Source organism: Mustela nivalis, assembly GCF_964662115.1.
Source record: "Mustela nivalis genome assembly, chromosome: 3".
In the NCBI taxonomy this organism is placed as follows: domain Eukaryota; kingdom Metazoa; phylum Chordata; class Mammalia; order Carnivora; family Mustelidae; genus Mustela; species Mustela nivalis.
The window spans coordinates 31,961,315-31,988,868 of NC_139022.1; the positions used below are offsets into that span (position 1 = coordinate 31,961,315).

The 27,554-nt window shown below is 59.0% G+C and overlaps 2 protein-coding genes and 2 long non-coding RNA genes across 6 annotated transcripts; 3 read left to right on the top strand and 1 right to left on the bottom strand.

Moving 5' to 3' along the window:
• The first annotated feature begins 64 nt into the window (after window positions 1-64).
• On the top strand, window positions 65-9,076 carry LOC309861117. The gene is made up of 2 exons (XR_014309760.1): window positions 65-6,491; window positions 7,333-9,076. It is a non-coding gene; the product is annotated as an uncharacterized lncRNA (long non-coding RNA).
• Window positions 9,077-10,340: 1,264 nt separating this feature from the next.
• On the top strand, window positions 10,341-20,110 carry MGAT4B (alpha-1,3-mannosyl-glycoprotein 4-beta-N-acetylglucosaminyltransferase B). Its single transcript, XM_082723591.1, has 15 exons — window positions 10,341-10,667; window positions 15,727-15,912; window positions 16,003-16,143; window positions 16,227-16,360; window positions 16,775-16,821; window positions 17,135-17,248; window positions 17,432-17,507; window positions 17,622-17,736; window positions 18,045-18,175; window positions 18,292-18,399; window positions 18,497-18,690; window positions 19,083-19,161; window positions 19,245-19,332; window positions 19,430-19,542; window positions 19,628-20,110. The coding sequence occupies exons 1-15, from the start codon at window positions 10,571-10,573 to the stop codon at window positions 19,649-19,651; spliced, it is 1,647 nt and encodes a 548-aa protein (XP_082579717.1). The 5' UTR covers window positions 10,341-10,570; the 3' UTR covers window positions 19,652-20,110.
• Window positions 10,884-13,016, top strand: LOC309861129. Its single transcript, XR_014309774.1, has 2 exons — window positions 10,884-10,950; window positions 12,126-13,016. It is a non-coding gene; the product is annotated as an uncharacterized lncRNA (long non-coding RNA).
• A 919-nt stretch (window positions 20,111-21,029) lies between the features above and the next one.
• LTC4S (leukotriene C4 synthase) lies at window positions 21,030-27,410 on the bottom strand. Of its 3 annotated transcripts, none has more exons than XM_082723685.1 (5): window positions 27,225-27,410; window positions 21,815-21,914; window positions 21,627-21,697; window positions 21,451-21,532; window positions 21,030-21,280 (listed from the first exon to the last, which is right to left on the bottom strand). In XM_082723685.1, the coding sequence occupies exons 1-5, from the start codon at window positions 27,304-27,306 to the stop codon at window positions 21,139-21,141; spliced, it is 477 nt and encodes a 158-aa protein (XP_082579811.1). In that variant the 5' UTR covers window positions 27,307-27,410; the 3' UTR covers window positions 21,030-21,138. The 3 variants fall into 3 exon arrangements, with proteins under 3 accessions (XP_082579811.1, XP_082579812.1, XP_082579813.1); XM_082723686.1 differs by lacking the exon at window positions 27,225-27,410 and adding an exon at window positions 23,403-24,165; XM_082723687.1 differs by lacking the exon at window positions 27,225-27,410 and adding an exon at window positions 22,567-23,382.
• Between the last annotated feature and the right edge of the window lie 144 nt (window positions 27,411-27,554).

Genomic DNA, 27,554 nt, shown 5'->3' on the forward strand with positions numbered 1-27,554 from the left:
GGGCGGGGTCTCCGCGCCCCGCCCCTCCGCGCCGCCCTGCGCGAGCCGCCCTGCGGAGGCCCCGAGCCCGCTGCCCCCTCCCGTATGTTGCCCTCCCACCCCCGCTATCCCCTCACGGTGTCCCGCACCTCCCTACAGCCGACCCCCTCCTCACTGTCCTCAGTGCCCCTGGGACTCCAAGAGGCCCTCCCGGGACTCCGACCTCTAAGGTTGGGCTTCGACCTCCTCACCTGCGGGAAAGCACCCACGGGGGTCCCGCCCCGGAACCCTCCCAGGCCTGGGCCTGACGGTGACTCAGCAAAGCAGAACAAAGGCCGCCGGAGATGCCCAGCGCAGCGGCCCGAAGCCCCAGGCCAGAACTAACTGGCTCCCGAGGTCCTATGCGGGACACTTCACTCTTCACAGCCTCCCATCCATTGGAAGAAGTCGGCTTTCAGTTGGCATCCCGCTCCAGCGCCTCCAGCATCTTCCATGATGGCCCCTTATTGGAGTGAGGGACATACCCGCAGTCGGGCCTGAGCATCAGAGGAGCTCCTGGTGGGTAAGGCTGAGAGGTGCCTCAGGAGCACGGGGTCTCCTACCCCCACCTGGTCCTGGTGCCTCAGTGGCCCTCAGGTGTTCACTATAGCCCAAGACACTCCCCAAGGGCAGCCCGACCCCAGCAGGTCAGCACAGAGTTCAGTTCCACAGGTGGTGCCCAAAGGGCTGGTGTGGCCTCGGGCCTGTTGGCCACATGGGCATCCCAGGAGTCAGACCAACAGCTGTCCAGAAACATGGTTTTATGGAACCAAACCCACCAGTTCACAAGGTCTGGAGGAAGGTGGGGGGAGGGTCTTCCAAGGAGGTGGGCAAGAAGGGTAGATCACCACCCTATGCAGTCTCCCAGGTGGGGTCCTGTGAGTAGAAGGCAGACTTGCTGAGTCATGCCCTCTCATGGTGGGGTTTGGGGGAGCAGGCAAAAACCTCAAGGGATGGGAAACCCAGAAGGGAAGCGTGGGTGGACTTGGCTGTCAGGTGTGAAGGTGATTTGCTTATGGGAACACAGCAGGGACCTGTCCACAGGTGTAGATGGTCCTTCCCAAGGAGCTCCAGAGTAGGCACACCCCCTTTAAAAAGGACATATCCTCGCAGGCCCCTCCCTGCATCCCTGTTGTGAGCCTGGGAAAGGCACCTGATGCCCACTGCCCCAGGGTCAGAGGATGGACAAGGGGCAGTTCTGGGCAGAGGCTGCCGCGGCCCACAGGTGTCCCAGGGCAGCCTTGACCCAGAGCCCAGCTTCCCGCTCCCCCTAAGTTTCAGTGGCTTCATTGGAGCGAGGGGGTGCAGAAGGAAAGCCCGGGGGCCCTGGGAACCTCGGGTCTCAGGAAGGGCTTGAGGTGTAGGCCCTGTCCAAATAAGCAGGGGGAAGAGACGCTTGCCGCCAGAACCTCCTTTGCTTTCTGAACTTTTGGCCCCATTGGGGACTGTGGTGGGTTTTCGAGGACGGATGGAGAGCTTAGGGGGAAAGAGGGTAGCAGGAAATGGCCCCAGGGAAGCCAACCTGGAGGCCCCCACCCCTGGAGAGTCCCTGCTCTGGCCTTCCCAGGATGCCCTCCTGCTGAGCTGAGCCCTGGCCCTGGCCCTGCCCAACTCTCCTCCCCCAAGGCCAGTGAGAAGTAAACAAGGCAGCAGCTGGGGAACCCCCTGGCAGGGCCCTCTCGAGGCCTGCGGGGAGAGGTCAGGTGGTCTGGCCGGCAGTGAGTCAGCGTCCCATGACCACCCTTCATAACAGGGGGGATCCCCGCCCCACTGCCACCTAGCTCGGTGACATTTTAACAAGCAGCCATGCCGCCGAGGTGAGGAGTGGGGAGCAGTACTCCAGAGCCCACAGAGGCCCCAGTGGCAGCAGGGAGACCAGAGCCAGCCAGACCCTGTCCCTGGGGTCCCAGGCCCCCTTCTGAGATCTGCTGCTGTCCCCTCCCAGGACTCCACGAACCTCCCGTGTGCCCACTGGGACATGAATCAGAAGACCCACCATCTACCAGTTCTATCATCTTCAGGCATATGAGAAGCCTCTCAGTCTCCCCATCTCTGAAATGGGACTAGAAATGGGGCTCCTCCCAGGGAGCTGGCTGGGATTTGGCTGCCTTTTGGGACATCAGCTGGGGTGTCAGGAAGGAGACTACAGTAGGGTTTGAGGTGCGGAGCAGAGAGAGACATGAGTCAGGGGTTTCTGGGGGAGGAGCAGGGGTGGCTGGAGGGTCATCTGACTGGGTTTATTGCCCTCTCTAGGTTGTAACCCCCCCAAGGCCTCCTCCCTTACAAAAGTAATCCCATCCCTTGACCACGGACTTTTGATGTTCGGTGTATTTTCTTTGGGGTATGGAGCCAAGCCTACAGGTGGTGCTGGGGCAACCAGAGACAAGGCCATGGCAGGACTCCGGCCACAAAGCTCTGGGCCACCTTGAGGAAACTGAGGCTCACAGGGGATTAGGTTCCTCCAGAACCCAGCTCGGGGTCCAAGGGCTGAGTCATTTCTCTGTGGAGGAACAGTGTGCTTCGTGGGTGGGAGCTCCACACCGTCCTCCACAAGGGAGGAATACACTCCCTCCTTGGCTCCTGATCCTGCCAACTCATTCTACCTGATGACTTTCCCCAGGCTCCTCCCTATCTGGAATTCTCCCTCCTCCTCCTGCATTGGCATCTCCTCCATGGGGGGAGGCCTTTCCTGAGCACCCCCTTGGGAAAACGCACAGACACTGGATGTTACCTCTTTTTAACCCCTCCTGCAAAAGTCCACAGCCCAGCCAAGAGGTGTGGGGGGCCGTGGCAGGGTGAGGGTGGGGAGGGTTTGGGGGTGTTCTTAAAGAAAAAGGGCTCTGGGTACAGGAGTGGTGCAGTTGGTTAAGCCTCCGACTCTTGGTTTCGGCTCAGGTCGTGTTCTTGGGTCGAGAGATCGAGCCCCAGGTTGAGCTCCACGCTCAGCAGAGTTGGCTTGGGAATCTCTTTCTCTCCCTCTCCCTTTGCCCTCCCCCCACCTGCTGTCTCAAAAATAAATATATAAATTTTTTTAAAAAAAGAAAGCAAGAAAAGGGGCTCAGGGTATGCACCATCAGGGAAATGCAATAAAGCCTCAAGGCGTCATGATTGGAGAGTTCGGGAACGCTAAGTTGCCAGGCATGTAGCTGGAGGACAGGAGCATCAGTCTGGGCTCAGCTGCCTGCATGCCATCCCATGGGGGCGGGACACTTGTCCCAGAGGGGCCACTAAGGGACACCCTCTGCACATGACAGTGCTCCTCCATGGGCAGCAGCCTGCGGAGGCCGCTCTCATCAACACTGAATGAGGGAAAGGAAGCACGCCAAGGCCCAATTTGGGCCGTATGTGTAAATACTTGTCAGAAAGCTCGTGGACACCTGGGTGGCTCAGTCGGTTCAGCATCTGCCTTTGGTTCAGGTCATGATCTTGGTGTCCTGGGTTCAAGTCCCGTATCAGGCTCCCTGCTCAGTGGGGATCCTTCCCTCTCTCCCTCTGCTGCTCCCCCAACTTGTGCTTGCTTGCTCTCTCTCAAATAAATACATAAAATCTGAAAAAAAGAAGAAAGCAAGCAAGCTCAGTGCCCAGGCTAGGCGGTACTAGGGACCTCTCTAGCTGAGCCGCGTGCCTGGCCAGGAACAAATGTGCAGCCAGAGCATGGCCCAAGGTGGGAGTCCCTGGAGGGAGGCACAGGCCACCTGGGTAGAGGCTGGACTGGACCTCGTCCTCACTACTGTTGCCCACTGGCCAACCCCCTCTCAATTCTGTGTCCCTGGGCCCTTAGCCCTGGGTAGGTCCTTGCCCTGTGGAGATGCCAGCAGCAGCACTGGTTTGCCCCACCCACAGCACCAAGGAGAGCACCCCCACTCACACACACATCAGATCTGGTGGTCCCCTAAGGCCATTGATTACTCAGAACCTACCCACGCCTGGGTGGAGGCTCAGACAAGAGTCACCAGTGTCACAGACGGAGATCCAGAGATCCGAGGGAGCCAGACCTTGCAAGCCTCTCCCATTCTTTTGTGCACTGTTGTGGGCCCCCAGGGGGCCAGCCTGAAGGCAGATGGTTCTGAAACCATCCGTGGAGAAGGTTGGTGGTATGGGGGAGGGGACCATGATGAGACAGTGCAGCCACCCCTGACAGGTTTAGGCGTCCCAGGCTGATCCAAGATGGAGACCAGAGGAGGCATCTGGGCCTGGCAGAGCAGGTGGCTGCAGCTGGAGGCAGAGGGGTGGGGGCGGGGGCTGAAGTTCCCCTTGATAAAAGTTTGGGTGAGGGGCGCCTGGGTGTCTCAGTGGGTTAAAGCCTCTGCCTTTGGCTCAGGTACCGGGGTCCTGGAGTCAAGCCCTACATTGGGCTCTCTGTTCAGCCGGGAGCATGCTTCCTCCTCTCTCTCTCTGCCTGCCTCTCTGCCTACGTGTGATCTCTGTCAGATAAAATAAATAAAATCTTTAAAAAAAAAAGTTTGGGTGAGAGAAGGAAGGTTACAGCCCTCACTGTTGCATTTCACATGCATTTCTAATTTCCTTTAAGGTTGGAAATTGTCCCTTAAGGATTCATTTCTCTCCAAGGGCTAAGTGGAGCGTGGGACAGGGACATGCCCAAGCTTAGCCAACCAGAGCACTGTGGCACCCCGGGTCAGGGCTGGCACACCGACCCTGACCTCGGCCTTGGGGTTCCTTGGTCCCCAGCAGGCCTGATGCTGTATCACGAGATGCCTTAATCCAGTTGATTTGGGTTTCAGTCAGTGGTAACCACGAGTTCTACTGACCACCCGTCATGCCTGCCCCGGGGCCCCCAATGACAAGGATTCTCTGCACAACGCCGGCCAGCAGCCCGGGGCTCAGCTGTGACCCTGTGGTGCCTTCAGACCCCTGGCAGGTTCCTGTTGGTCATCCATTCAGATAATCACAGTAAAACACTCACCAAGTGCTTCTCTTTTGCCAGGAAGCAGTCTGAATATTTTATGTATGAACTTACCTGCTCCCCTGAGGTAACGTCACACCGTTCGTTCCAGCCCAGGACCTGAGACAAGAGCCCCGTAAGACTAATAGGCCAGAGCATGTGTTTATTTGCCAATGTCAAATCTTCTGTCCCTGTCGGGAAAGCCCATAATGTTCAGACAGTCACACCTGAAAGCCTGGGCAGGAACTACCAGGCAGAGTTCCCTAACGACCTGTGAGAGATGCCTGGCTTTGAGAAATATACCGTTATTAAATCATGGAAATGTGTGGTTATGAAGCCTATCCTGACTGATTATTATCCCTACTTTTCACCCCAGGGAATGAGGCAGAGAAAAGATTCAGTAACTTGCCCAGAATCAGGATTATGAACCCAGGCAGGCTGCCTCTCTAGTCCACGCTCTCGACCTCAACAATATACAATCCCCTGAAGGTTGTCCTGCACCTATCGACTTCATCTCCAAAACCCTGTCCCCCATTCCAGACTGTCTTGCTCCCAGATGCCTGCATCAGGGCATCTACCTCTACCACTACCCTTTTAGGTTCAGTACCTAGGGCCTGTGAATTAAACTGACCAAAAAAAAAAAAAAAAAAAAAAAAAAGATTAGCAAGAGAAAAGTCAGAATTCTATTTCAGTACTAGGCAGTTAGAATTTGGGGGCTGATAGCCCAACTTAATAGGGAAAGCAGAGGAGATGGTACTTAGGAGGGAAACAAAAGACTTCTAGGAAAGATAAATGGCTGCTCAGGAGAACAGATGAGAGGTATTAATTGATGGTTTTATAACAATGGGCTTATCACATTATAACAGCCACTCTGAAGGGGATTTAGAACAACTGAGTTATTTTGGGAGGCCTTGCTTTCAGGCATATAAGGGAGTTCAAGGAAATGCCTATTTTCAGATGCTTTCAGCTCGATACAATTTTCATGCCCCAGTGATGTATTCTGGACTCCTTCACCTACAAGGGCCCTTTGCTCATCTCCCTGCTTCCTTTCTGCCTCCCTCCAACCCCTTCCACACACCTCTCCCCTCTTGCTGTAGTGATCTTTTCAAAATGTCAGTATGACCATCTCAGTCCCTGGTTTGGATGCTCCCCGTAGCTCCAAGGGTAAAACCCCCAACCCCTGACAAGGTGTGCAAGGACTTGCTCCCCACCCACCCCTTCTCTCACTGAGCTGTAGGGACTCCTTCCATGGCTGATCCAACTGACCCCCTCTGCTGGGGCCAGTCCTCCTTCTCCCCTGGGGCATATCACTAACCTCATCTCCCCAGGAAGGCCCACTATCTTCGGACAAAGAAACTTCCCCCACTGTAAGCTTTCTGAGCTCCATGGACTTTACCTTTCCAGGACTGGATGGAGTGGCCAGAGACAGGCTGGGTAGTGTCCCGGCTAGTGTCCCTGGTATCATTGGTGACTCAGGCATGTCTGACACACGGCGAACACTTAGAACATTGGTTATGAATGAAAATGGAAGTGAGGTGTCCAAGGAAAGAAGGGACTGCTGAGGGCCAAGGTGAGGCTTAGGGCAGGACTTCTAAACTCTCAGGGGGCAGGAGATTCCCTTAGCACCTGGAAAGGACAAAACATGCTTAGAACCATGTTTTGAAATATATTAAAATATATTGCATTACACAAGGAGTACTAATATTGCAATGCAATTATCAAAATATAAAAACACAGGGCGCCTGGGTGGCTCAGTTAAAGCCTCTGCCTTCAGCTCAGGTCATGATCCCAGGGTCCTAGTATCCTAGAGCCCCACATCGGGCTCTCTGCTCAGCAGGGAGCCTGCTTCCTCCTCTCTCTCTTCCTGCCTCTCTGCCTACTTGTGACCTCTCTGTCAAATAAATAAATATTTAAATAAATAAATATATATATATATATATATATATATATATATATATATATATATAAACACAAATGTGGGAGGTGCCTGCCTAGCTGGCTTGGTCCATGAACTCTTGATCTCAGGGTCCTGAATTTGAGCCCCACGTTGGAGGGGGGCTTGAATTCATGAGCCTGAGCTCATGACCGTGAGATCAAGGGTCCTGTGCTTTACCAACCGAGCCAGGTGCTGCACCTGTGATTCTTTATTAACTCATTCCATTAAAACATAGAGAGGTAGGGCTGATAAACACCAGAATCACCAAGCAGAAGTGTGTCACTGCTCTTCAGAGGCACCTGCGACACCCGCAGTCTGAAAATCCCTGAAATTTCTGTTCAGTGGTCTCAAATACCACTCATTCTGCCCAACTTCCCTCACCTCTGTTCATAACTGGAGGAAATGCTGCATTGCAATTACAGATTAGTAAACATTTAAGATGGATTTTTTTTTTCTTTCTCATCTTATCTCCTAGACCTTCCCAGTTCCAGGTCCCTGGACCACAGGTTGAGAAGCCCAGGAGAGAAGGATGGAAAGACCAGCCATTGCCAAGGGCCATGCCAGAAAATCTCTAGGAAGGCAAAGTGGGCTGAGGGTTGGCAGGTGATCGCGATATGGGGGAGTTTTCACTCTGTAGGAGGCAAGACAAGGGAATAAGGACAAACAGCTTGGAGTCTGGGGAGAGAGCAGGACTGTTCTGTACCCGTTTGGCTCCCTGCTTTCTCCTGAATGGGGATCAGAGTTGCCAACCCCGGCACAGAAGCTAAACCCTTGGGTGAGGGGGTCCTGCTCCCCAGACCTGAAAGGGAGTCTGGCTGTGGACAGTCCCTGGGGAATGAATTATTTCAAGGGCACAGAGAGCAGTGGAAAACTGCATGGGGGCCCAGCAAATGCTCCCGTTTCAAAGGAGAAAGGTAGGAGTCTTCCAGGAGCTGGGACGGCAAGACCCCCACCACAGTGGCAGAATGAATGAATGAATGAATCCAGGAACAAATGCATTAAGGAACACCTGGCCTCCCCTCCCGGGGATGTCACTTCTGCAAGCTTCTGTTCTCTTGCCAGGACCACCCCACTTCCAGCCCCCTTCTGGTGGCAGCACCGGCTTTCTTGGGGATGTCCCTTCTCTCCCTCAGCTTACAATCCCAGCAGGACATTCGGGCATAGCATTGACAAACTGGCAGGTGTGTGGGGAATCCCTCCTGGGGAAGACTGCTTCCCCAGGACCCCTGTGGCTGCCCAACCACCGGCTCAGGAGTGTGGCCCCCTCCAGCCTAGAGCCGCTAGCCCCTTTCCCACTCCCCTTCACTCCAGACCTTACACTTCCCAAAGTCGATCATTCTTGGATAGAGGTCTTGCAATCCCCAGGATTCTGTCTCCATCCCTGGGGCACCCCTAATTCCGGTTCCTCCTCCCCAAAGCCAGAGTGTCCATGGGAGGGGACTGAGATGAGTTTCCCAAACTTTTGTCATAGACAAGCCATCTCTTTAATTTTTATTGATTTAATAATTTTCCTTAAATCAACCCACTTTTAAACTTAAATAGACATTTAGAAAAATTTTAAAACCCCTGTATCACAGTCCAGATGAAAAACCATTATCCCTTGCCACAACCAGTAGAAGCCCTGTAAAAACACAGGAACACAGTTTCCTTCAGAAGACTCCAACAGGGGCGCCTGGGTAGCTCAGTGGGTTAAAGCCTCTGCCTTCTGCTAAGGTCATGATCCCAGAGTCCTCTCTGCTCAGTCGGGAGCCGGCTTCCTCTTCTCTCTGCCTGCCTCTCTGCCTACTTGTGATCTCTATCTGTCAAATAAAAATCTCTAAAAAAAAAAAAAAAAAAAAAGACTCCAACAATGGCCCAGTGGGTTAAGAGCCTGCCTTCGGCTCTTTGATCCCAGGGTCCTGGGTTCCGGCTGGGAGTCTGCTTCTCCCTCTCAGACCCCTTCCTTTGCTCCTCCCCCCTGCTCAGGCGTCCCAGTTCTCTTTCTCTCTGGAATAAAAAAAGGCGGGGGGGGGGGGGGCACCTGGGTGGCTGAGTTGGTTGGGCAACGGCCTTCCTCTTGGGTCATGATCCCAGAGTCCTGGGATGGAGTCCTGAGTGGAGCTTCCTGCTGCCGGTGAAGCCTTCTTCTCCCTCTCCTCCCTGCTCTTGCCCTCTCTCACTATCTGTCTCGCTCTCTCCAATAAATAAAACCTTAAAAAAGAAGAAGGAAAAGAATCCAACAAGGCCTCCTGTCAGTTCATAAAGTTCATTAGGGGGCCCCTGGGTGGCTCAGTCCGTTAAGTGACAGACTCTTGGTTTGGGCTCAGGTCATGCTCTTGAGGTCCCGCCATGGGGCCCAGGAACAACCGGCTCCGGCTCAGCGTGGAATCTGCTTAGACTCTCTCTCCTTACTTGCTCCCGGCATAAATACCTCTACCGAGGCTCCTGCCCAGACCCTCCCGTGCTCCCTGGAGCACATCCTATCCCCAGATGTGGACCCGGTCTGGAAGGAAAAACAAACCCCCAGCAACTCCTGGTCTGAAGCCTCTCCCACCGGGCGGAGCCTGCGAGCAATGCTGGGAACCAGGACTCTAGGAACTGAAAAAGGGGGCTCCCCAAATGTCCGGCCCGAACCTCAGGAGGACGAATCCTTTCACCGTTTGCAGTCTGCACCCTCCCCGGTTTCACCGAGGGCTGGGGAAAGAAGAAAGGCCGGAGCGCCCCGCGGTGAGGGGAGAGGCGAAGGACCGCGAGGGGCTGTGGCCCCCCTCACCCTGAGGTTCCCCCTGCCTCCCACCCACCCGCGCCACCCCGGGAGCCAGCCCCCCTCTGGACTGGCCACCGTGCCCACACCCGCGTAACAGCGGCTCTTTTGCTCGGGAAAACGGCCCGCTGCCCGCACTCTGCGGAGCAGGAGCGCCTCCGGCAGCCCCCCGAGCACCCTCATCCCGCCGACTGAGAAAGATTCTGGAAGGGGAAGCGCCCGGGGCGCGGTGCAGGCAGCAGCCACACGGGCCGGCCTCCCAGCTCTAGGCACGGCCAGCTCCAGCTGCACCTCACCCCCTCCTGCCGGCCCAAGGGTCCCGGGGTAAAGGGGACGTGGGGTCCGGGGTTCAGCTAGAGAGGGGCAGTGGGTCCTAATGGAGAGGTTAAGAAACCGGGGTCCAGGCCGCCGCTCCCCACCCCCGGCTCGCCACCTCCCCCGCAGCCGACCTGCACTCGCGAAGGCCCCGGCCTCGACCTACCCGAGGCGGCCCGACGTCGAGGCCGCGCGAGCCCACGCAGGGAGCCACCGTCCCGGGCCGCGCGGGCAGGATCCCGGGAGCCGCTACCCCACCCCGCCCCCTCGCGGTGCTGGCGGCGGCAGCGGGTGATGCGGCCCCTTTAAATCTGGGCCGCCCCGCCCTGCGCTGCCGACTCCGCGGCGGCCCCGGATCCAGGCCGGGCCGCGGCTCTCGCCGCCCAGCCTCGCCGAGCCCAGCCCGGCCCGGCCCAGCCGCCCAGTCGAGGCCGCCCGCGCCGCCCGCCCCGCGCCGGCGAGGAGCCGTCAGCGCGGCGCCCAGCCCTTGTCCCCGGCGCCGCCCGCCCGCGCCCCCGCCCGGCCCCGGGCCCCCAGCCCCATCCCGCCCCGGGGCCGGGGCCCCCCGATCGCCTCCCGGCCCCCCGCGCCCCGGCCCCGGCTCCCCGGGCCATGCGGCCTCGGCCCCGCCGGCGCCCGCCGCGCACCCGAGGAGATGAGGCTCCGCAATGGCACCTTCCTGACGCTGCTGCTCTTCTGCCTGTGCGCCTTCCTCTCGCTCTCCTGGTACGCGGCGCTCAGCGGCCAGAAAGGTGAGCCCCTCCCCCGCCGGGCCCCGCGCTGCGTCCCGCACCTGGGCTCACCTGGGCGCCGGCGGCCGGAGCGGGGTCCGGCCGGCGGCCGCGGGAGGCGGCCGGAAGCCGACGCAGGCGCCCCTTCCCCGCCCGGGCGGCGCGGGAGGACGCCCCTCCCATCCTCGCCCCCACTTGTTTGCTGCGGGAATAGCGAAATCCTCCTCCGGCCTGGGCTGGGCCGCCGAGGCCGAGCGGTCAGCGGGGGCCCGGGGCAGCGCTCCGGACCGCGGGACCGGCCTCGGTGAGTACGGCTGCGCCCGTACTAGGGCTGGTCGCTCCCGCGGGCGACCTGGGGACCTTGGAGTTTCCAGAGAGGGACAGAGACACAAGGTCAGGAGATGGTCGTGGCCAGGTGGCCCCAAGGTACCTTCTCCAGGCACCTGGGCAGGAGCAGGTGCGGTGTCCCTGAGACAGGTGCGAGGGGGCAGCCCGGCAGCACCCTCCACCTCACACCACCTCTCCACCCCAGCGTAAGGTGGGGGGCCGCTCTCTGGGGCCTCCGCTGCCCTCCTTCATGACGTCTGGCCCCAGGATTCCTCGGCGGGGACCTGGGTGCTGGGGGAGAACTCCCGTGGCTGCTGGCCAGCCGCTGGCCTGGAGAGTAGCCCATCGAGCCTCGGCTACCCGTTAACTTTTTTCGTGTGGTCTCATCAGACCTCCACCCCTCCACCTGAAGTTTGGACAGGTTGGCCAGACTACCACCACTCCTCTGAGCTTGGTCTGCACACCTGGGGATGGGGGCAGGGGCAGGCCGCAGCTCTGGCTGAAGTCCCTTGATGTTGGTTGGGACTGGTACGGCTGGGGCTGAGGAGGCCCTCACAGGCCTCATTCCCCCTGGCCTGCTGCATAGGAGCCTCCGGGAAAAGCTGCTTCCTTCCTGCCTCCTGGCCTTCCTGCGGGAAGTCTAAGCGGGATGGGCTGGGGCCAGCTGACCCTCTGCCTCCCTCCTACCTCCTGCTTCCCTCTTTTCTCAACCCCATGCTACATGAAGCTGGAGGAGGGACGCCTGAGGGAGGCTCTGGAAACTTCCTGACCCTCCAAGCCCCAACGACCCCCACCTGTCTCTCCTGCCTAACCAGCACCCAGCCTGCTGCGGTCCACTGGCCTGTTTGGGTCAGGGCCTTAAGGCTCCAGGGGCCCTGAAGGGAGATCCCTGGGGCCTGGCACAGGGAGGGCATGGCTGGGGCAGAGTTCTCCAGAAGACTGTAGGTTGGGTGTGTCACCTGGGAGAAGGCATGGATGGGGCAGAGTCCTCTGTAGGTGGGTGTGTCATCAGGAGAAAAGCATGTGAGACCTTTGGGACAGTAGCCACATAAGCAGGGTGGCATGGAGACCAGGGTGGGCCTGGATCCAATGCGCTGGGACACACCTGTCTGCCCGTGAGTGGGCTGATGAGCCCTTGCACCCCATCCTCAGCCAGGCCGCGGTTCCTGTGCGCCTCCTGCAACAGCCACGTGCCCTCATCCTGAGATCAGGAGTTGCAGTGCAGATGTCCCCCCACACAACCCCTTCTCTGGGAGCCTGGCTGGCCCAGGGAACTGACCTCCAGGAGCAGCAGAGGGACAGCGGACACCAGAAGCTCTATCCAGGGCCCACCATCTCCAAGGGGGCCATCCAGGAGGCTGGCACTCCAAGCCAAAGACATGTGGGGCTCAGAGGCAGGGGTCCTCACAGAAGCCCCAAAGCATGTGAGGCACGGTGACAGGGTGACCAGGCACTTCTCTGTCAAAGGCTCTTCCTCTTTTAGGGGGCCCGGCAAAGCCAGGTCTTTGGAGGCCTCAAGAAGAGCCTGAATCTGGGCTCTTAGGCAAACCCTTCTACTTTGTACGAGTAGACACCTGCACGTGGGGAGGCCGGGCCTGACCCCAGCTTCTGGCTGCAGTAAAGTGAGGGATTTAGGACAGGGCTAGCCCAGGCACAGTACAGAGGGGAAGGGCAGAAGAACCCGGATCAGTAAGAAAGGTAGGCTGAGAGCCAAAGAGGAAGGAGGCAGCAGGAGCAGGTGGCTTCCTGGAAGCTTAGGGCCAAGGGCCAAGAAGGATACCCAGGCCTTGGCCAGCTGGACCCTGCATCCGGGTTTGGGGCCCACTTTCATAACCAGCCTTGACCAGATTTGTGCAACAGCTCCACTAGCACTCAGGCTCTGGCCCTGAGCCAAGCACCTGCTGCAGACCCATCCCCAGGGAAAACAGCAGACCCTGTAGGGCTGGCCTCAGCCCTGCCCAGCATCCCAGCAGCACCCTCCTTGCCCCCTTTGAGGGAGTTTGTGAGGCCTGGAGAGGAGACCACCCCGGGCCCACCTGCACATTAACCCCACCCCTTCACTGGTCCTAACACCTGCCTGTGCCCCTCGGAGTCTGTTTCCCCTTCCCTAAGTACATGCCACATGGCCTGTGCCTGGTTTGGCTCTTAAATCTGTTTCTTCAATCAAGGGGGAACCAGGGGAGGACTGTGGTCCTTGGTCCTCAGGTGACCTGATTACTTTGCCTTTGGGTGGAAGGAGGAGTGGGAAAGGCGCCTTTGTGGGGCCCCAGCTGCTGTCCTTCCGTAGGGCCAGCTGCACCCGGGCCAGGCCTCCACCCTTCCTCCCTGGGCTAGGAAGGTGTGCAGAGAGAGAAGCCAAAGTCCCCTCAGCCCTAGCTCCCAGGAACTTCTGTCCCTTTGACCCACCCCTCCCTTGAGCCACCTCCCTAGCCTGTTCACCGTGGCAGTCCAGCCACCCAGCCTGAAAAGGTCGTAGGGGTGCCAGGATGGCTTTGCAGAGCCCCACCACCTAAGGCTCAGCCCAGGGGGACAGAGCTTGAGTTTCCAGATTTGAGAGGCAAAGACAGTGGACCCAGGGACATCAGGGACGATGGTCCAGTTGGGGATCTTGTAGGCAGGGCAGGAGCAGGGCAGGATGCTGAGGGACAGGGCCTGTGGTGTGGAGGGAAAGAACAGAAGGGTTGGTGTGGGCCTATTGCCTTCTGGTAAACAGAGGAAGTTCAGGACCCGGGGTTGGGGAGGCCCCTAGGAAGGGAGGCCAGGGTAGGGAGCAGGCTGGACCCAGGCCTCGGTGGCCAGGGTGATTCAGGTGCCCACGGCTGCCCATCTGGCTTGTCTGCCCAAGCAGGTGAAGGTGGAACAAAGCTTAGTCTACACAAGAGAGAAGGCCTGGGAGGCCTCCTCCCTCCCCCAACTTCACAGAGCAGCTCTGAACTCCCTCCCGGGCCCTGAGCACTCCAGTCCCCGTTTCCTGTGGGACCGCTGCCCCAGAGGAAGAAGCTCGTGGTGCCTGGTGCCACCCCACTCTGAGCAGGGTGGGTGAGTGCTTGATGGGGGTGGTTGGCTCCTGTTCAAGGGGTCAGGTTTCCAGGGTAACCGGGCCACTGAACCCAGCACAGAGCCTCACAGATCTTGTAACCTGACTCTCCCCTCCCTCCTCCTGCAGGGCTGTCCCTGTGGGGCCAGCAGATGAGTCTGGAGTGCCTTAGGGAGGGCCCGCTTGGCTCACCTCCCCAGCCTCCCCCTCCCTCCGCACACCCTCCACCCCCTTCCTCTTCCCCTTGGATTTAGCTCTTAGACCTCTGCCCATTGCAGTTTAAGGGGGGAGGGGTATCCTGAGATGACAGAAATTTGCCTTGGTCATGACCTTTGGTGCACATTGCTGGGTGGGGGTGGCCACTATCCTGGGGCATTCTGGGGGCTGGGACCCCACGGAGAAATCAAGAAACAGAAGAGCTGCCTAGGGTTGAGAGGGGGAGATCTGGAAGGTTTCCTAGACTTGAACACTGGACTTTGAAACTAGGCCTCGAAGGCTTCATGGGTTTTCATTAGACCCAGAAAAGAAAAGGAGCTCCCAGGCAGAAGAGTGCACATGCAAAGACACAAATAGGAGACAAGGAAAAGCCGGTGTAGGGATGACAAATAGAGCAGAAGCGAGCTGAGAACAGTCCTTGAGTGCACAGCCCCACAGGACACGCCTGCACTGGCCACTGGTTGGGGGGGGGGGGGTGTTGTTTGTCTCATTCTTGTTCACTGGTCCCTGCCAGACCAGTGGGGCCAGGTGCTTGGCATCCTGGGAATCCCTTTCCACTGTCAGCACCCTGGTGGTGCTCCCACCCTGCCTGCACCCATAATGCCTGCAGCTGGGACCCGGCTGGAGGTTGGGACACAGGTCCTCCTGGGTGAGGGGGACACGTGCTTAGTACAGGTCTCCAGAGAGCCAGGCCCGTGGGCATTCGGAGCTGTGTCCCCTTGCAGCTGCTGACTCACTGAGTGACCCGGGAGTAGTTCCTCAATTTTGTCTATTCCTTGGAGCACAGGGAGGCCCTAACTGCAGCAGCTACCCCGTGGGGCTGGAGGGCGACAGAGAATCCAGAGCTGGTGCTTAGTGCAGAATGAGCACTGGGGCCCATTGCTACTTGGAGTACAGAATGAGAACCCAGGGAGGGCCACTCCCAGAGGGACTTGGGGCTGCCTGTGACCTCCTCTGTGAACACCAGTGGGGAGCAAAGGGCAGAAGCCAAGGGGGAAAAGGGGACAGGCCAGGGAGCTAAGAAGCCTTTTGAAGAAGGGCTGCGTCCTTGTGCCCTGGGGGATACCCTGGGCATCAACCCTCCTGGAAGGACTGGATACTGCAGAAAGAACCAAGAGGGGGTTTGGGAGCCACTGGGTGATAATTCAGTCTAAGGACTGCCCTACCTGGGGCTGGAAGTAACCCCGAAGCTCTCCTTCAGCTGTCCCCTCACAAGTGAAGATAATGGGGGAGGGGGAGAGTACTGGAGAGTACTGATCCTGCCAGGGAGGATTTTTCTCCCCGCAGTGTGTCAGTGTGACCTCAAAGTGACCCTTATGCACACTCCCCCTGCGCGCACGCGCACACACACACACACGGAGCTGGCATGTGCACAGGCACAAGAACAGATGTAGGTGGACCAAAGCACGGATGGCACAAAAATGCGCGCGCGGGCATACTCCCCGGGCAGTAGGTCAGCGCTCGGCTGCCCCCTGGTGACAGCGTGCGAACTCCCCACAGGCGATGTGGTGGACGTGTACCAGCGGGAGTTCCTGGCGCTGCGTGACCGGCTGCATGCGGCTGAGCAGGAGAGCCTCAAGCGCTCCAAGGAGCTCAACCTGGTGCTGGACGAGATCAAGAGGGCCGTATCGGAGAGGCAGGCGCTGCGAGAGGGGGAGGGCAATCGCACCTGGGGCCGCCTAACTGGTGAGCACGGGAGCGGCGCCCGCGGCGCCCGGGGAGGCGGGACGGATGGCGGGCCGCCTCGTCTGACCCGTCCCTCCCCGACCCGCTCAGAGGATCCACGACTGAAGCCGTGGAACGTCTCCCACAAGCACGTGCTGCACCTGCCCACCGTCTTCCATCACCTGCCTCACCTGCTGGCCAAGGAAAGCAGCCTGCAACCCGCCGTGCGCGTGGGCCAGGGCCGCACCGGAGGTAGGGGCAGGTCCCGGCAGGGGCTGGGCGGTGGGGGGCGGGCCCCACCATCCCGCCGGTACCGACTCCTCGCGCCCCTGCAGTGTCGGTAGTGATGGGCATCCCCAGCGTGCGGCGCGAGGTGCACTCGTACCTGACGGACACGCTGCACTCGCTCATCTCGGAGCTGAGCCCGCAGGAGAAGGAGGACTCGGTCATCGTGGTGCTGATCGCCGAGGCGAGTGGGCTGGGGGGCGGGGTGGGGGGCGGGTGGAGCGTTCGGGAAACACAGGGCACGAAATAACAAGGAGGAGAAATGAAAACCGAGCAACATTCTGGAGGAAAACATTGCCAGAGGTTCGATTGTCAGTTTCATTCACAAATTTATGAAAAGTTAAAAAAAAAAAAAAAAAGACCATTTCAGCGCCCCCTGGTGGAGACGCCAGTTACCTAGGCTGCCCCACCCCCAGGGCCCCGTGTACACAGGCCACACCTGTGGCCCCCAGGCCCAGACTTACTCGGCCCTCAGGATGGGGGGTTCACTCCCTTTGTGCATGGGGTCATCTGAAGCCCGCGCCCTTCCCCCAACCCCTTCTCCCAGGGCATTTGGGGTGGCAGTCAGTCTTAGGGAGGGTACTTGGTCTCCCCACAGACTGACCCACAGTACACCTCGGTGGTGACAGAGAACATCAAAGCCTTGTGAGTACTGACGGACCCATAAAACTGGTGGGGGGGAGGGGCTCTGCAGAGTGTGGGGCAGGCAGGTACCTACTTCCCCTACATGATCCTGGCTTCTGATGTGGGAAAGGGGGCTACCTCTCTTCTCTGAAAGACAGTGGGTGTATAGAGGTGGCCCAGCCTCCTGGAGCCCCACTGCCTCCTTGGGGTGGGTGTGCTGTTGGGTGATGGCTGCCTGGGGGGCTTGAACAGAGGGACCGGGTCCAGCTAGCTCCGTGCTGCCCCAACTGCTGTGCCTAGAGACTGCCCACTCACTGGCCTTCCGTTCCCCCAGGTTCCCCACGGAGATCCATTCCGGGCTCCTGGAAGTCATCTCCCCTTCCCCCCACTTCTACCCTGACTTCTCCCGCCTCCGAGAGTCCTTTGGGGACCCCAAGGAGAGAGTCAGGTACGAGAACTCCCCCCTTCCCCGTGCACCCTGACCACCTGCCCACTGGTGCTGAGAACCCGGTCTGTGGGTGCCCAAGTTCCAGGCACTTCCTGGCAGTGCCTCCATTTCTCCATCAAAGAACCCCTGCATGGGGTTGGGGTGGTGGGTCTGAGCTCCTGAGCCCCTGCCCCTGCCCTGCAGGTGGAGGACCAAACAAAACCTCGATTACTGCTTCCTCATGATGTATGCGCAGTCCAAAGGCATCTACTACGTGCAGGTCAGCACTGAGACCCTGTTTTGCCCCTCATCGGCCCTGGCCCCTGGTGGTGAGCCCAGCCCCACCCCAGTGCCCATCCTGAGTCCAGCCCCGCTTCTACCCACCCCTGTGCAGCTGGAGGATGACATTGTCGCCAAGCCCAACTACCTGAGCACCATGAAGAACTTTGCACTCCAGCAGCCTTCAGAGGACTGGATGATCCTGGAGTTTTCCCAGTTGGGCTTCATTGGTGGGTCCCCCGCCCCCGCCCAGCCATGCCACAGACCTGACCAGGGCCCCTCAGTCTGGCCGACCTTGGCCTCTCTATCCTTGACCCTGCAGCCCTGGGACCACAGAACGTCATGCTTGCGAGCTTTGCTAGCCCCAGCTGGCCTGTTTCCTCTCACCCTCTACCTCAGGATGTCGGGGCTCACCACACCTGTCTATCCCCTCTGTGCCCGCCCCTGCCTGCAGCTGGCCATGGGGCTTGCTGTGGGATCCTTCTTAGTGACCCCCCCACGCCCACCCAGCACCCCTTCCCCCCTTTCCCACCCCCAGGGAAGATGTTCAAGTCGCTGGACCTGAGCCTGATTGTGGAGTTCATCCTCATGTTCTACCGGGACAAGCCCATTGACTGGCTCCTGGACCACATTCTGTGGGTGAAGGTCTGCAACCCCGAGAAGGATGCGGTGAGCAAGGGCAACACCAAGGGCGGGGCGGGGCAGGGGGAGGCATGCAGCCTCCAGCATGGACTGACATAGGAGACAGCCAAGCTGGGCCCTCAGATATCCCTATCCCTCTGCAGAAGCACTGTGACCGGCAGAAGGCCAACCTGCGGATCCGCTTCAAGCCATCCCTCTTCCAGCACGTGGGCACACACTCCTCACTGGCTGGCAAGATCCAGAAACTGAAGGTGGGCTGTGCCACCCTTGGGCCTGGCTGGGGGTGGCAGGGCAAGTCCCCCTCGAGAGGGGGCCCTCTTTAAGTCTGCTGTCCCTCCTTGGCGGCAGGACAAGGACTTTGGGAAGCAGGCACTGAGGAAGGAGCACGTGAACCCACCGGCCGAGGTGAGCACAAGCCTCAAGACATACCAGCACTTCACCCTGGAGAAGGCCTACCTGCGTGAGGATTTCTTCTGGGCCTTCACGCCTGCGGCCGGGGACTTCATCCGCTTCCGCTTCTTCCAGCCGCTGCGCCTTGAGCGGTCAGTGCTGGCACCCATAGGTCCACCCCGGGGGAGGCGAAGGGAGAACACCAGGGGATAGGCCTCACCATGTGCCCCTCTTGGGCCCCTAGCAAATGACTTAACCTCACCTTCCTCAGTGTCCTTATCTGAAGAGGAAGGTTCAGCATGGTAGGTACTAAGAATAAGGCAGTGCCCACAGTAGCTCTGTGACAGTGGCCCATTACCTTTGTCTTGCACAAACCAATGTCTGTCCCCCGCCTGGCTCAGTGCCCCAGGGCTCACCTGCCACCCTCCTGGGCTAGACCTGGCCTTTTCTGTGCCAGATGGGGGCCAGGGCTGCACCACCACCTCTCCCCCTCTCCCACCCCTCTCACACCGCCGCAGCAACTCACAGGCCTGTCTGGCCACAGGTTCTTCTTCCGCAGTGGAAACATCGAGCACCCAGAGGACAAGCTCTTCAACACGTCAGTGGAGGTGCTGCCCTTTGATGTGAGTGTGGCAGGGGAAGGATGTGCTGGAAGCCTGGCCCCTCCCACCGCCACGGGCTTCAGCCCTTTTCTGTTGCCCCCCAGAACCCCCAGTCAGACAAGGAGGCCCTGCAGGAGGGCCGCTCAGCCACCCTCCGGTACCCTCGGAGCCCTGATGGCTACCTCCAGATAGGTGAGTTGGGGGCAGGCAGGCGGAGGCGGGGCTTGGGGGAATGGGGCTGGGCCGAGCCAGGGTCTAGGGCTCCAGGCTCAGCGCTGCCCTCCCTCAGGCTCCTTCTCCAAGGGTGTGGCAGAGGGCGAGGTGGACCCTGCCTTTGGCCCCCTGGAAGCACTGCGCCTCTCCATCCAGACGGACTCCCCAGTGTGGGTCATTCTGAGCGAGGTAAGCCAGGCAGGTCAGGGAGCCAGACCAGGGCTGAGCACCGAGGCCTCCTGCACCTCGCTGACCCTGAGCCCTGCTCTTCTAGATCTTCTTGAAAAAGGCCGACTAAGCCGAGGGCTTCTGAGGGTGCACTCTGGCCGGCCCTGAAGCCCCCTGGGAGACCCGGGATGTTGTCGCTGCTGCCCCGGAGGGCCCGGTGCCGCCGCCGCCCCAAGCCTGAGGGGTTCTGCCCGGCGCCCCGCTCCACAGGCCTGGGATCCCCGCTGGCCCGGAGGCCCCAGGAGCTGGTGCTGCCCCCGCCCGCCCGGCCGCGGGAGGAGGCAGGCGGCCCCCACACTGTGCCTGAGGCCGGCCCGTGCCGCCCGGAACCGTTCGCATCCCCGGCCGGCTCGAGCCAGGCCGTTTTAGAAGAGCTTTTTCCTGGGCGCCCGCTGTCTCCGGCGCGAACACTGGAATGCATATACTACTTTATGTGCTGTGTTTTTTATTCTTGGATACATTTGATTTTTTCACGTAAGTCCACATATACTTCTATAAGAGCGTGACTTGTAATAAAGGGTTAATGAAGCGCGTGTCTCCTGTGTGAGTGCGCGTTCCCAGAGCTCCAGCCGGTGGCTCCGCACGACCTCAGCCGCACTTCCCCGAGGGCCCGGGCCTCGGGAGCGGTGACTCGAGGGTGGAGGCGGCGCGGAATCCCGGGCCGGGAGCCCAAAGCCGCCTCCGCTTCCGGACGACTGCCCCCGCCCCCAGCCAAGCACGTCCCCTAACACCCATCATCCCGCCGCCAACTGCCTGTCCCTCTCAAACGCGAGGCATCCCGGATCTCCCACTTCGTGAGTCCCAGCCCTGCTCTAGTCTTCAGTCCCCAAGGCCCCGCTCATCCCGCCACGCCCCCCACCCCCGTATCTGACATATTTTAGGGTCTCCCGCCCACGTTGGGGCCTGTGCACGCGCGGCTGCCCGGCCTGGAAAGCTCCTCTCTTCTGCAGACTGGGCTAAAAAATCTCTTTAGGGACGCTGTCCGGCCAGCAGGCCTTGTCCAGGTTTGGTCACCCAAGGCACCCGGGCGCTCCTCCCCCGCCCCCCAGAGCGCCTGTCACAGCTACGTTGCCTGCACTGGTCGTCGCCCCACGGCTGCGCGCCAGGGTGTCTGAACATCTACACCGTGCTGGACGCCAGGCACCGAGTGCTGACCAGAAAATGTCCCTGGGTCAGCTGTGAAAGCCAGGGGACGAGGAAGAGGGCGGTAGGGGGACAGTGAAGAGGCAGCAGGCCTTAGAGGAGAGGACAGGCGAGGAAAGCGTAGAACGCAGGGAAGAGGAGCCGTGGGGTGAACCCTGGCGAAAAGGGCTGCCCCAGGGCCAAAGAGGGCCCTGTCCTTCCGCAGCACCCCACCCTCCGGGAAGTCCACCGGCCGCCGCGGCTCGGGGCTGGGCTCCACGGCACGCGGCGCGCGAACCCCTCCGACCCAGATAATGCGTCCGTGGTCCAGCCATCGACACTTTAATTGGAGACAGAGATGGAGCGAGCACCCCTCCCATGTCCTCCCGGAAGCTCCGGCCCTTCTCCGGTTCCGCTGACCAGGCGTCCTCCATCTCAGACCCTGGGCAGCAGCTTCCCGAGCCGTCCCAGAAGCGCGGTCAGCAGCGCGCGGGGGAGAAAGTGGACGAGCAGGCCGAGCGCTGCGAGCGCCAGGAGCAGCCAGAGCGCGCGCGCGCTCGCGTACAATGGAGTCAACCTGCGGGCGGGGCTCAGCGGGGTGGGAGGGGCTCAGCGGGGGCGTGGCGCCGGCGTCCCCGCCCCCTGCCGGACCATCAGACCCCTCCCACAAGCCCCCCGACCCGCCCCGTCCGGTCCCGGCTTTCTCGGCCCCTGGCGCCCTCCCACGATCCCCGCCCGGGTCCTCACCTTTGCTGCGCCGAGCGCGCGTAGCCCTGAAAGTAGCGGAGGCGTGCGAAAAGGTAGACCAAGCCGCATAGGGCCGCCGTACCTGGGGGAGGGAGGGCGGGGCAAGGTGAGCCGACGGGCGCGGGACCCGGGGCTGCGGGACAGACGGGGCGGGCGCGCCTGTCCCGAGCGCAGACCTTCGTGAAAGAAGATGCCGGCGACCCAGAGCGTGGCCAGGAACAGCGGGAAGTACTCGCTGCAATTCACCCTGCGGTGGGGGCGGGTGGCATGAGGGCGCCGACCGAGGCGTGGGGCGGGGAGCTCGGACCCTGCCGGCGCCCGGGATCGCTCACTTCCGGCCCCGCGCCCTCCCGCCAAGTCTCACTGGGCTCGGTAGACGCGTTCGAACTCCGGCGGCCCGGTGGTGAGCGGCGGAGACACGCGGAAGGCTCTGCGCGCGGAGATCACCTGCAGGGAGAAATAGACTGGGGGCGAGAAGGGGCGGGAGTCAGGTCTCCCTGCCCGGAGGCCCGCACCCTCTGTCGGTTCCCACCTTTTCTCCGCCCTCTCCACGCCGACCTTGTCACGACTCCCCTTTAAAGCTCTCCTGGAAAATAAAGGCCAGCCAAGGGGCTCTCTCGCCCCCACCCCTTGTTTCTGGGCCCGCCCTGTATCTAAGATGCTCAAGAGGGAGGGCAGTGTGAGGGCCTGGGATGCCAAGAGGCCCTGTCCCCCCACCCTCACCCCACCTCCCCAGACACATCTGTACCGGGGAGGGACCGGAAGCCCAGGACTTGGCTCCTGAATCCTTTGACTTGCAAAACACAGGCAAATGTCTAGTTCCTACTCTTTAGACACGGACCCTGACCTTGGGGGTTCCTGAAGAGGGCACACAACTGGGGCTTGAGGGCAGAGGTGGCTCATTCTTCCAGGTACAGGAGAGGATACACTCTGCGGTCTACAGTTTCTGGCCCCCACCTACAGGGCCCACTAGGCGGGGAGGATCTCTTGACCCTACATCAGGCCAGGCTCCTGCCTTAGTTTCTCTGTTCAGGTGTTCTGGACCCCAACCTAAATCTGACAGATATTCCCTCCCCTCACCCCAGGTGGTTGCTGCTGGGACACTTCTAGTCCCACCTGGACCTCCTGGGGCTCTGTCTCCCTCCATTTCAGCATGAGTGGCTGTGGAAGGTCAGCTGGCCCCAGAGGATCTGCATGCACAGGGGCCCTCACCGCACACAGCCCTGGTGCTGGTTGTCCCCAGCTGTCTTCCAGCAACTCCTGTGGCCTTGGTGCCATATACCTTCCCAGGTGCCCTGTGGGTGCCGAGGGCATGCGTACCATCAGTGTAGGACCTGGAGAAGGCCCGGTGGCTGCATGAGGAGGGCTAAGAGACAAGCTTGCTCATGAAGCAGATCGATTCAGCCCCCCAGCAGGGCCCCTGCTCAGGCTATGCCTTGTCCTAGCCCCTACAGCGTGGGGTCACAGTGTCCCAAGTGGCAAGGATGCCTAGCTTGGGAATGTGTCCTCTAGGGCTAGGCTAAAAGGCCAACACAGAGGCCACTTTGGGGACTCAGGGAGCAGGTTCCAACCCTGTCCAGCTCTGTGCGGATCCCAGCATAGAGAAGATGCCTTTGAAGGCAGAGCTGGGTTCTCCTGGGAACCCCAGCAAGAGGACAGTGGGAGAGGAAAAGGGAGGGAGAGGACAAGGGCAGGATCCGTTTGAGCAGGGCTGCACCAGGCCCACGGCTGCCCCTCTTCGAGACCCACAGCCAGAACCATGCAAGCTTCTCAGTCTTCAACTGAGGCCAGAAGAGCTGGGGCCCCAGGACTCTGGGCGTTCCAGACTTTGCCTCTGCCCCTACCATCACCCCCCTCCCGGGCCCTCCAGCCCCTCCCCAGGGTCTGGAGGGCAGAAGGCAGGCTGCAGGAGTCCAGAGCCCGTCCACCTCCCCAAACAGGAGCCATCTCACCTTGCAGCAGGACTCCCAGGAGGGTGACAGTGGCCAGAAGAGCCACCTCGTCCTGCATGGTGCTGGCAGCTCTACGGGCCCAGGCTGGTGTGTGAAGAGAGTCACTGCAGAGCACTTCTCGGGCCCCAGTCTGCTGGCTCTCTCAAGAGGCTGGCCAGGAAAGGAAGACTGGCCCTTCTCCCCGCCCCTTCTCAGGGGAGGGGGCCTGAGGGAGGGCGTGAAAGCCCACAGCCAGTGAAAGGGCAGAAGCCTGAGCAGGCGGAAACCAGGGCCAGACGGAGCCCAGGGAAGGATGGAGCAGCGGCCTGGGGGCAGCCTGGCCACTTCCTGCCAATCATTGTTTTGTTTTGTTTTGTTTAAGATTTTACTTATTTATTTGAGAGAGGGAGAGCAGAAGGAGAGGGACAAGTGGACTCCACACTGAGCACGGAGCCCTATGTGGGGCTCAATCCCATGATCATGACCTGAGCCAAAACCAAGAATCAGAGGCTTAATGGACTGAGGCCCCACCAGGCGCCCCTTCCCGGTCATTCTTGCCTCTTCTGTGCCTAGCGTTGTGCTGGCAGAGCCCGAGGCATCTGCCGGAGCCTCCTACAGCCTTGCGTGGGCCTGGCTCCCTTGTCCACCCAGCATCCTCCAGGACCTGCACCTGCAGCAGTCTCCGTTGGCTCTCCGGACCTCCCCTTGTCCTGAGTCTGGTCCCAGGAAACCAGAAGGTCCTCCCCAATGCCCCCCTCCCCCGCCAACTCCCTCCTTTGGCTATCACTTTCCACTGACCATCAAGTCCTTCTCATTCTCAAATCCACCCCATGCCACCTTCCGAGCCCTGCCCTGCCTTGGTCGTCTCTCATCGGGGCACAGGTCACAGGCTCCTCGAGGGTTCCCAGCCCCACCCCACCCCCACCCATACATGCTCACATACCTGTTTCTCCCACCGCCCAACCAGGGCTGTGATGGAACATAGAACCCTGATGCAGGACTGTCCCCGCACCCAGACCACACTGGGCACAGCCACGTCCCTGCTCCCCTCAGGAAACCTGATGTCTGCCAGCTTCACAGCTACTTGGGGCTCTGTGCACAACAGACCACCTGAAGATGACCCTGCTAGCCTGGCACGGTGGGTCAGACCCCTCAGGATCCTTGAGCCCATCCTCTCCTGGGGCTCTGACCCTAGAATGGTCACCTGCTGTTCCCACCTGCCCAGCGTCCCCCCCTCCCCCGCTTGGGGGATCACAACCCTTCATCTTCCCAGGTCCTATGGTGTGGACAGAGCTGCCTGCCACCCCTCCCAGGCCTGAGGGATGGACATGTGAGTCAGAACTGACTGTGCTGGCCAACGCTAATTCAAGAGGGTGAGATGCAGTTCTGGAAACTTCCTTAGAACTTTGGGAAACTGAACTCATGGGGGGGAGGAAGATTTCTGAGGGCCCTTTATGGCCACTGGCCACCCCGAGGAGGAGAGAGCCAACACGAGGCCACACTGGGAGGAAGGAGGTGGCTGATGTCCTGGAGCCCCAGGGCCAACTTGCCCAGAGTAACCCTCTAGCCGGGCAGGCTTGCCATTTCATAGGCAGCCACTTCTTCCTTTGGCTAGGGCTGGTTGGAGCTGGGTTTGGTCAACAGTGGCAGAGCCCAGCCTGATAGGGGCACATGGGCTGCAGGAGGGATGAAGTGGCCGGGTCCTTGGGGCAACCGCCTCTGCATTTAGTCCTGGGCCGTTGTGAAACCCTGGCACCCTCTGCCTGGTTGCTCTGGGGGAGTCTCCACATGTCAGCGTCCTGGGACCCCAGGAGCTCTGTCCTTGCCACCTAGTGTTGTGGCATATGGAAATGAAATTCTCAGTCACAGCCTGAGCAGCTGTGCTGGGCCGCCTCTGCCAGGGAGAGCAGCTGCTGCTGAATCCCGCACAGAATTTTTATTTTTATTTTTATTTTTATTATTTATTTTTTTTATTATCAGAAAGCAAGGACAGATGTCTCCAACCATGGAAAGGAGTACAAAGCGGCAAATATCTTCCCTAGGCATAGGCACTCAGGGAGTCAGTACTGGGATAAGGGAGGAGCAGATGTTCGTGCTAGCAATCTCCAGGTACAGAAAGGGGAGGCTGAAGTCACATTCCTTCCTAGCTCCTAACTCATGTGCTGTCCCTGGGGATCATGGGATCCTATTCCCACTGGGCCACTGCATTCAACAGCTGAGAACAGGACCGCAGCTGACACTCACCCCTTAGGGCTTATAATATATTTTCTAAGAATAATTCCACAGTTCCCCCTTGCCTTGTCAACTATAATGAGAAAGGAGATCATTAAAAGCAGTATGCCCATGTCAAGCCGAGTGTAGAAATTGAACCCAGGGAACCAATTTTTTTCTCTGGACTGAGCACACAGAAACGTCCCTGACATTCTTCATGATAGCCTGTTGACTTCCCTGTAATTGTGCTTATAACCTAAATTTCAAATTTTCAATGGAGAGATTCAAAGAGGAGGAAAAGGCTTGATGAAGATGAGTCTTCAATTGCCCCCCCAAGTCTTGTTATAGGGAATTGAAGTAACACAGCGGGAGGAAAGAGTCAGGAGTTCGCTGGGATCTGGTCCAGAGTGCTTGGGATCTAGCCCCTCCTAGCCAGACATCAGCGGCCTTGAGAGCCTGCCATCTAACTAAAATGTGTGGCTCATGGGGCACCTGGGTGGCTCAGTGGGTTAAGCCGCTGCCTTCGGCTCAGGTCATGATCTCAGGGTCCTGGGATCGAGTCCCGCATCGGGCTCTCTGCTCAGCAGGGAGGCTGCTTCCCTCTCTCTCTCTGCCTGCCTCTCCGTCTACTTGTGATTTCTCTCTGTCAAATAAATAAATAAAATCTTTAAAAAATAAATAAATAAATAAATAAAATGTGTGGCTCAATCTTGACCTGTTCTTCTAAATTAGATGTAGCGTTTTGCATATATGAATGCATTTGTCATGCAGTTTGGAGATAGAAAAGATGCGGCAGCAATGGCCGAAACAGCAGCGATGGTTAAAATAGCTGCCAATGGGATACCTACGAACCGATTTGTTCTTTTTCTCTCTCTTGTAAAGCATAGACCAGTTATTATAGGCGAGATCCCCCTTGCCGTGGCCCAGACAATCAGACTGAGAGCCAGGCCTGGGCTTAAAGGACAGAAAATGCTCCAATAAAGGCTTCTTGTTTGGGGGCTTTCTATAACTTTTTTTTTAATGGAAAAGGAGGCACTCTCTCCGACAGCTTTATTTTCTGCCCTCAGAGAGGGCGGAGGGTGAGGCAATTTATTAGAGGATAATGCTGGAGCCCCTGGTGGGGTGCTAGGGGCTGTTGTTGCGACTGGGCACGGTGGGGGCCAGATTTGAAAGGGGGAGGAATAAAGTCCTGCCAACTAGTTTTAGCTGTTTTTCTTCTGCAAAGAGTAGATAGCAATCAGGTATAGATTCCATGGATCCGAATGAGAAATTTTAAGAGGACCCAAAGCATCTTTTAGCCTTTTGCCCATATGTTCTCAGTCTTCAACCGAAAGAGCCTTCAGGCAGGTGCCCTAGGTAATGTTGATATATTACAGACAACAGCTGTGTCGATTCTTCATTTCTTCGCGGTCGATTCTTCATTTCTTCGCATCCTATAGAATGTAGCAGTATATGTAGCTGTTCTTTAATGAGAACCTGTTCCTTCCTTAAATATGTTCCCATGACTGACAGGTTTATAACAGACAGAAAAGTAGATCAGGACAAAATAGAAAGTAAATACTGCACAAAATAGAGAAAAAAATGAGGTCAATGGTTACTCCGTCACAGACATCGAGTGCCTGTAGTTCCTACCTGGATGAGCGGACGTCCTTTCCCTTTCTAGGGCTTCAGGACTCTTACCAGATCCTGAAGATGTCCAAGGACCACATGTCATTACGCACTGCAATAAAATTCTCAGTCACCGACCTGAGCCTCCATGCAGGGCTGCCTCTGCTAGGGGGAGCACCCGCCGCTGAATCCCACACAGAGCTTTTATTTTATTTTATTATTATTATTATTTTTTTTTTTATCAGAAAAGCAAGGACAGACGCCTCCAAGCGTGGGAAAGGGGTACAAAGGGGCAAATATCTGGAAGTGGGCTTGCATTCTTCCCTAGGCATGGGCATGCAGGGAGTCAGTCCT

Excerpts from the sequence above, each read along its gene's own strand:
- LTC4S (XM_082723685.1), bottom strand. The coding sequence starts at position 27,306 with ATGACATGTGGTCCTTGGACATCTTCAGGATCTGGTAAGAGTCCTGAA. Across the intron at positions 21,915-27,224 it reads AAGGACGTCCGCTCATCCAG|TCTATTTCTCCCTGCAGGTG; the intron begins GTAGGAACTACA and ends TCTCGCCCCCAG. Across the intron at positions 21,533-21,626 it reads CGGCATCTTCTTTCACGAAG|GTACGGCGGCCCTATGCGGC; the intron begins GTCTGCGCTCGG and ends TCCCTCCCCCAG.
- MGAT4B (XM_082723591.1), top strand. The coding sequence starts at position 10,571 with ATGAGGCTCCGCAATGGCACCTTCCTGACGCTGCTGCTCTTCTGCCTG. Across the intron at positions 16,822-17,134 it reads ACAGAGAACATCAAAGCCTT|GTTCCCCACGGAGATCCATT; the intron begins GTGAGTACTGAC and ends CCGTTCCCCCAG. Across the intron at positions 17,737-18,044 it reads TTCCCAGTTGGGCTTCATTG|GGAAGATGTTCAAGTCGCTG; the intron begins GTGGGTCCCCCG and ends TCCCACCCCCAG.